General features: G+C 43.0%; 1 protein-coding gene across 5 annotated transcripts in view; it reads left to right on the top strand.

The window, feature by feature from the left end:
* LOC115106770 (fibroblast growth factor 12-like) overlaps positions 1–2,886 on the top strand; it is a 125,310-nt gene extending 122,424 nt beyond the window's left edge. For 4 of the 5 annotated variants that reach the window (XM_029629837.2, XM_029629834.2, XM_029629835.2 and 1 more), the window contains 2 exons: positions 1,770–1,968; positions 2,636–2,886. In XM_029629837.2, coding sequence (XP_029485697.1) covers positions 1,770–1,968; positions 2,636–2,781 — 345 coding nt within the window. In that variant the 3' untranslated portion in view covers positions 2,782–2,886. Of the gene's footprint in view, positions 1–1,769; positions 1,969–2,204; positions 2,266–2,635 lie in introns of all 5 variants that reach the window. The other variant, XM_029629836.2, reaches the window with a different exon arrangement.
* The last annotated feature ends 4,649 nt before the right edge of the window (positions 2,887–7,535 follow it).

Below are 7,535 nucleotides of genomic sequence, written 5' to 3' on the forward strand. Positions count from 1 at the left end.
TAGTATGAGGGTGCGGCTAAAGGCTATCAAAACTGGTCGCCTAGAGCGTTGGGGACAGAGAATGAAAGGAGCAGATTTCTGGGCATGGTAGAATATATTCAGGGCATAATGCGCAGGACAGGGGTATGGTGGGGTGCGGGTACAGCGGAGGTAAGCCCAGGCACTGGGTGATGATGAGAGAGGTTGTATCTCTGGACATGCTGGTTGTAATGGGTGAGGTCACCGCATGTGTGGGAGGTGGGACAAAGGAGGTATCAGGGGTATGAAGAGTGGAACTAGGGGCTCCATTGTAAACTAAAACAATGATAACTAACCTGAACAACAGTATACAAGGCATATTGACTTTTGAGAGAGACATACACTAATCACAGGTGTTGAATTGGGAGAGCTAGCTAAAACAGTAGCTAAAACAGTAGGTGAGACAACAACAGCTAATCAGCTAGCACAACAACAGCAGGTAAAATGGCGTTGGCTAGGCAGGGAGGGTCGGATTAACTACACACAGAGCCTGAGTGCGGCTGGGGCCGACAGATAAAACATAAACAAGAAGAATGGAGTACCGTGATTAATGGACAGTCTAGCATGCATCAGCTATGTAGCCAAGTGATCAGTGTCTAGGGGGGCAGCGGTGGATGGGGCAGGGAAGCTGGACTGGCGAGTGTTATCCAGGTTAAAAAAACTGTCTGGCTGTGCAAAAGGTAAAAGCCGCTAGCAGTGGCTAACAATGACTAAATAGCTTGTAGCTAGTTAGCTGGTTAGCTTCTGGAGGTTCTTGAGTGTGTTCAAATTTTTTTAAATAATGGCGATTCCGTATCACATTGGGTGAGGCAGGTTACCGGAAGGTATAAACAAATTCAAAATCAAAAATAGATAAAAAGTAAATATGGGTCCAGTGAGTGTTTGGGGCGCGGCGATTCAGACTGTTAGCAGGCCTGTGCTAACAAGCTAACAGTTAGTAGGCCAGGGCTAAACAAGGTAGCAGTTAGCGGACCGGGACTAAACAAGCTAGCAGTTAGCAGGCCGAATTAGCAAGCAAGGAGATAGCAAGGGCTAGAAAGTTGGCCTTTGGGGGACGTCGCGATGGGGTGAGTCTGTTTATTCCTCTTCATCCGGTGACATCGATAGACCGGTCGTGGGTCTGGATATTGTAGCCCAGGAGTATGCTTCGGTGGTAGCACAGGAGCTCTGGCCGGGCTAGCTTCAAGCTAAGTGGGTGGAAACGCTAGCCAGGAGTAATCATCCGGGGTTGCGGTTAGCTAGATAGCTAGTTGTGAAGAATCCAGCTGAAAATGTTCCGTTTGCGGTGGGAATCCGGTGGGAATCCGGGGATAGAAAATAATAGGTCCGTTATGCTCTGGTTAGTCGCGTTGTTCGAACTGGCGAGAGCTTTCCAAGCTAAAGGTTAGCTGATGACCGGTTAGCTGATGACCGGTTAGCTGAAGACCGGTTAGCTGAAGACCGCTAGCAATGGTTTGCTGACTGATAGCTGGTAGCTAGCTGGTAGCTAACAGTTGAGGGGTTCCGGATCCAAAGTAGATATAAATACTTTAGAAGAAAATAGCTACATTGGGTGAGGCGGGTTGCAGGAGAGTATTTAGAAGTTGAGGTTTAACAAAATGTTTTAAAAGATATGCGAAGAAAAATGTGTTAAAAAAATATAAAAAACGATATATACAAGGGACACGACACAACAAGACGTTCGACTGCTACGCCATCTTGGATATGCACTGTAATTCCTGATCTCAAGTCTTTCACTCTTTGCTTCTCAGGACTTGTTCACAGTAGAGGCGAAATTCAAGGAGTCTGTGTTTGAGAACTACTACGTCATCTACTCATCAACACTGTACCGGCAGCACGAATCTGGCAGGGCCTGGTACATGGGCCTCAACAAGGATGGCGTGGTCATGAAGGGCAACCGAGTGAAGAAGACAAAGCCCTCTTCACACTTTGTGCCCAGACCCATCGAAGGTGAGATTGAAACAGTCTGACTGCCAGCCAGCCACACTCAGGGCTGGATTCAAATGCAACACCTGCCATTAGTCAAGTCAAGGTTTATTTAACAGTCACACAATTCAGGAAGTGTTCTGAATTGAACATTTAAAAAAAAATTAAACTTTTGAAATAAATAGCTTCTCCTTTTCAGTTTATTGAGAAGTCATTGAAAATGTATACCATTTTTTTCAATGATTGAATTTGAATTTCAGTTTATTTCTCGAGTTGACTGACTTCAATTCAAATTGACCCCAACCCAACTGGGGAGCAAATGTAGGTTCTCATGTTGTTTTTAAACTAATTTAACTAAAATTACTATAAACTAATGCTGGATCTCTCAATTAATCTCCTCTGTTTTTTGTCTCTCCCTGACCTTTATCTCCTCTGGCTCTCCCTCTCCCTCACCTATATCTCTTTACTATACTGTATATCCCTTCTCTCTCTCTCTCTCTCTCTCTCTCTCTCTCTCTCTCTCTCTCTCTCTCTCTCATATTGTCTCTCTCTCCTCCTTTCTCTGTCCTCCTGCTCTCACCTATATCTCTTTACTATACTGTATAAATATCCCTTCTCTCTCTCACTCCTCTTCGCTCTCTATCTCTCTCTTTTGCTCTCACTTGCCCCGCTCCCCCCGCCCCTTCTGCAGTTTGCATGTACAAAGAGCCATCGCTGCATGACATCGAGGAGAAGGGCCGCTCACGGAAAGACTCAGGAACTGAGGCTCCCGCTCTCCTAAACGGAGGAGAAAAAGTGGCGGGCCAGGACTCCACAGGGCAGGACGGTGGCTCATAGCCTGCACATCGCCCCATTGATTTCTTACACCTTGTTCAACGACAACAACAACGACAATAAATGAGAACACAACAAAATATAAAAAATAAACACATTTTAAAATCAGGACGTTGAATTGACATTTTATGCAAAAGCCTGATGCGAGTGTGGCACCAGGAAGCTCATCCTCCTTATCATGACAATGTCAATGTTTCAAAGTCAAACTCTAAAATAAGCTTTAAACCATGCTAGTTCACACATCTTGATTTAATGAATGCGACAGCACTTTCATTGTGTTGTTATAATCATGAATAAGAATTGTATTGTAATTGATTTAGGGCTCTATTCAATCTGATCGACTTTTGTCGGCATACGCATAGCGGTCGTCTTGGCGGTGTCGGAGATGGAACTGCGCTAGAGCTGTCAAATCGACATGCGGCTCCTGGCATTATACCTAAAGCAGACATTGCCATTAAGAGAAATCCCATGCAGCCTTGTTTACAAGTTCGAACACAGGAATGTGAGATTAGGCTGATAGAAATCCTCATAATTTTGTTTAAAGATTTTCAATTTGAGCGTCATATTTTCTCTATATCCTACACTTTCTCATTCTGAACTCGGGTGTGGCTTCATGACAATGATCAAGAGCAGCTGCTCACAGATTTGACAGCTCCAACACAGTTACACCTCCGACACTGCCAAAACATCAGCTTTGGGGGTGTCTGCTATCGCCGGTTAAAGCTTGATCTGATTGACTCTAGGCCTAAGACTCTTTCCCCCCTCCCTCCTATCATTACGATAATTTTCCTTTTGGGTTGGAGGAGGGGAGTCATGGCGGGGTAAAGGCAGGGGGAGGTTTGAGGGTCTCTTCTACAGACACTACTTTCATAGGGGAATAGGCGTGTATCACAAATCCTGCTCTCTGATTTGATATGATGCTCATTGGGAATGGGAAGGGGATGGGCCAGGGGTATCACTGGGGTAGGGGGTTTAGCTACCTGTCCAAAGGTAGGCTGGTCACGTGGTACAGTTTAGTATTATTGTTATCCACTTGAGCTGTTAGTGCAGCCACTGTTCTCCTGCACTCACAGAGCAGTCACGCTGGTACAGAAGTTTCTGTGAGACAGACATATGTAGAGTTCCGATACTGTACAGGAGTCAAGGATTCATATTTTTAAAAAATACGCCAAGAAACAGTGTACAGAGTATGAAACTCTGAAAAGGAAGTCTTATTATTGGTGTGAGGCTTTTTTTTATTTTTTATAGTTTGCTACAGTAACGAGCATTTGAACAAAAGACCCAGAAAAATATTTGAATGTGAGTGTTGTGATGGTCACTCTTGAAGGATCCTGAGTGAGGGGACAGCTAAGGCTAACGAAAGAGGTCAAAGGTCAAACCCTGATGTCAGCTTTCATGATACTTACTGCTGCCATTAAAACCTGAGTTCCATGCCCAGTTATACCTTCAGATATCATCCAGGAATTCCTTCATATTTCATTGGGACCTCCACTTATTATAGCTATTTATATTTTAGAGTGCTCTACTAAAAGCACAGACTGCATTCTCGACCATCCAAATCATACAATGTGTCATTGTATGAACCTCAGCATTCCTGTGTGATAATTTGCACTACTGTGAATCTGTTATACACTGCCCTGATTCATTGTAGACTCTGGATCCGCTGCTGGGAATATCTACACACACTGCCCTATATCCTATTGTCTTATCTCCATACTCATAACAGTTCAACTCATCATAACTCACCACAGTCCACCAACACTGGGGGAGAGTTTTTAGATACATTCAAATTAGACTATTAAGGAGTCATGAGGTCTATGAGGTTGTCTCTGATTGGCTGCTGTGCTGAAGGAGGCCCAACCTGAAGGCGGGGTTCCCACCTGAATTTTCTTTGTGTAAATTGGTGATTTTGCATTTCATCGGTATACTACTACTCCACTAAGGGAAAAAAATATCCAATCACTCCATACTGTCTCTGAGAAGTCTTCCATTGGGAAAAAATGACACCAGCACTAGGACTACTTGTGTTGGAGGGTTGGGCTCATTGAAATTAGGTCAGGTCCATGGCATGCAGGCAATGGTATGAGGGCAAAAAGAAAATATGTACCAGTATTTTTGGATGTCTCATAAAGGAGATAGGCCCTTTGTCGATCTCACCCTGACCATGGAGGGTAAAACTGAAGGGTGAGATTAATGCCATATTTACAGTAAATGGTCTTTGTTTGCTAATGTTTGCTCCTTTATTGAAACACATTCATATGCATCATATAATAGAAAAACATTGCAAATAAACAGCAGGATGAAAAAATATAATTGAACAATAAAAAAGATGGTACCAAACAACAGTCTGTGGCATTTTATTGCTCCTGTAGTTTAAACAGGAGTCTGTGGCTTTTGAATGCCTTTGATCTGAATTAGATACATATAAACTATGCAAGTTTAATTTCTAAATGTTTAAGTAGAATGTCTTGAATGTTGGTTCATCTATTTGATGTAATAATAATCCATTTCCTGTCATGAAACTACACAATAGTTTTAGGCAAGCAAGGTGAATTGGCTAATTTGTAGGACAATATTGTAGTGAAGCAATATTTAATGTTTGTATTTTATATACTCCTCACATGCGACTCGTAATAGGATTAAGCAATTAGCCCATTAAATGATATATCTGACTCCATAAAGATGATAAAGCAATATGCCAGCGATAATAGTTATACCATGTGCAATCAAGTATTATGCGCTTAGCTGACTAAGATCAAGGAATGGTCATAAGGATTGTTTATATCAAAGGCAATTATTTACGCTGAACAAAAATATAAATGCAACATGGAAAGTTTTGATCCCATGTTTTATCAGCTGAAATAAAAGATCCCAGAAATGTTCCATAAGCTAATTTCTCAAACATTTTGTGCACAAGTTTCTTTACAAGCATTTCTCCTTTTAATCCATCTACTTGACATGTGTGGCAAATCAAGAAACTGATTAAACAGGATGATCATTACACAGGTGCTCCTTGTGCTGGGGACAGTAAAAGGCCAATCTAAAATGTGTAGTTTTGTCACACAACACAATGCCACAGATGTCTCAAGTTTTGAGGGAGCGAGCAATTGGCATGCTGACTGCGGTAATGCCGACCAGAACTGTTGCCAGAGAAGTTAATGTTCATTTCTCTACCATAAGCCGCATCCAATGTTGTTTTAGAGAATTTGGCAGTCCGTCCAACTGGCTTCACAACCGCAGAACACGTGTATGGTTCTGTGAGTGTGGGTGTGCTTATGTCAACATTGTTCTGTGTAGCTTCTTCACTACTACACTCAAAAGTTTGTGAGGAAAAAAAATTAGACCTCAAAAGTGGTGTTTTGTTGAGATAAATCCATGTCCCAGGGCATCTATTTTGTAGAGCCGCCGGATGCTAGATAGTTTTTTTTATCAATAAGGCTCTCTTAAAGGTCAATTTAATAAATTATCTGTCTATCAATGGAATGGAGTAATCCTGTTTAAAGGGGCAATCAGCAGTTGCTACATCCATTTTTGGACTTGATATTGATATTGACATTGATTCTTAAAGAATATAACATATAAATGACTTGTGAGCTTAGTTCAACTGTCGTACCCAATCTGAACCCAAAATATGAGCTTGTTTTACTCAAATGTTTGTAAACAAAGTAAATGTAAACAAATACTGTACAGCTTAAAAACATGGTTAAAACTATAATTGTTATAAACTCAGCAAAAAAAGAAATCTCTTGTCAACTGCGTTTATTTTTATCAAAGTTAACGTGTAAATATTTGTATGAACATAACAAGATTCAACAACTGAGACAAACTGAAAAAGTTCCACAGACATGTGACTAACAGAAATGGAATAATGTGTCCCTGAACAAAGGGGGAGTCAAAATCAAAAGTAACAGTCAGTAAATGGTGTGGCCACCAGCTGCATTAAGTACTGCAGTGCATCTCCTCCTCATGGACTGCACCAGATTTGCCAGTTCTTGCTGTGAGATGTTATCCCACTCTTCCACCAAAGCACCTGCAAGTTCCCAGACATTTCTGGGGGGAATGGCCCTAGCCCTCACCCTCCGATCCAACTGGTCCCAGACGTGCTCAATGGGATTGAGATCTGGGCTCTTCACTGGCCATGGCAGAGCGCTGACATTCCTGTCTTTCAGGAAATCACACACAGAACGAGCAGTATGGCTGGTGGCATTGTCATGCTGGAGGGTCATGTCAGGTTGAGCCTGCAGGAAGGGTACCACATGAGGGAGGTGGATGTGTTCCCTGTAACGCACAGCGTTGACGTTGCCTGTAATGGCAAAAATCTCAGCCCGATGATGCTGTGACACACCACCCCAGACCATGACGTACCCTACGCCTCCAAATCGAGCCCACTCCAGAGTACAGGCCTCAGTGTAACGCTCATTCCTTCGACGATAAACGCAAATCGACCTTCACCCCTGGTGAGACAAAACCGCGACTCGTCAGTGAAGAGCACTTCTTGCCAGTCCTGTCTGGTCCAGCAACGGTGGGTTTGTGCTCATAGGTGACGTTTTTGCCGGTGATGTCTGGTGAGAACCTGCCTTACAACAGACTTACAAGCCCTCAGACCAGCCTCTCAGCCTATTGAGGACAGTCTGAGCACTGATGGAGGGATTGTGCGTTCCTGGTGTAACTCGGGCAGTTGTTGTTGCCATCCTGTACCTGTCCCGCAGGTGTGATGTTCGGATGTACCTATCCTGTGCAGGTGTTGTTACACGTGG

Source organism: Oncorhynchus nerka, linkage group LG23 (genome assembly GCF_034236695.1).
Source record: "Oncorhynchus nerka isolate Pitt River linkage group LG23, Oner_Uvic_2.0, whole genome shotgun sequence".
NCBI lineage: Eukaryota > Metazoa > Chordata > Actinopteri > Salmoniformes > Salmonidae > Oncorhynchus > Oncorhynchus nerka.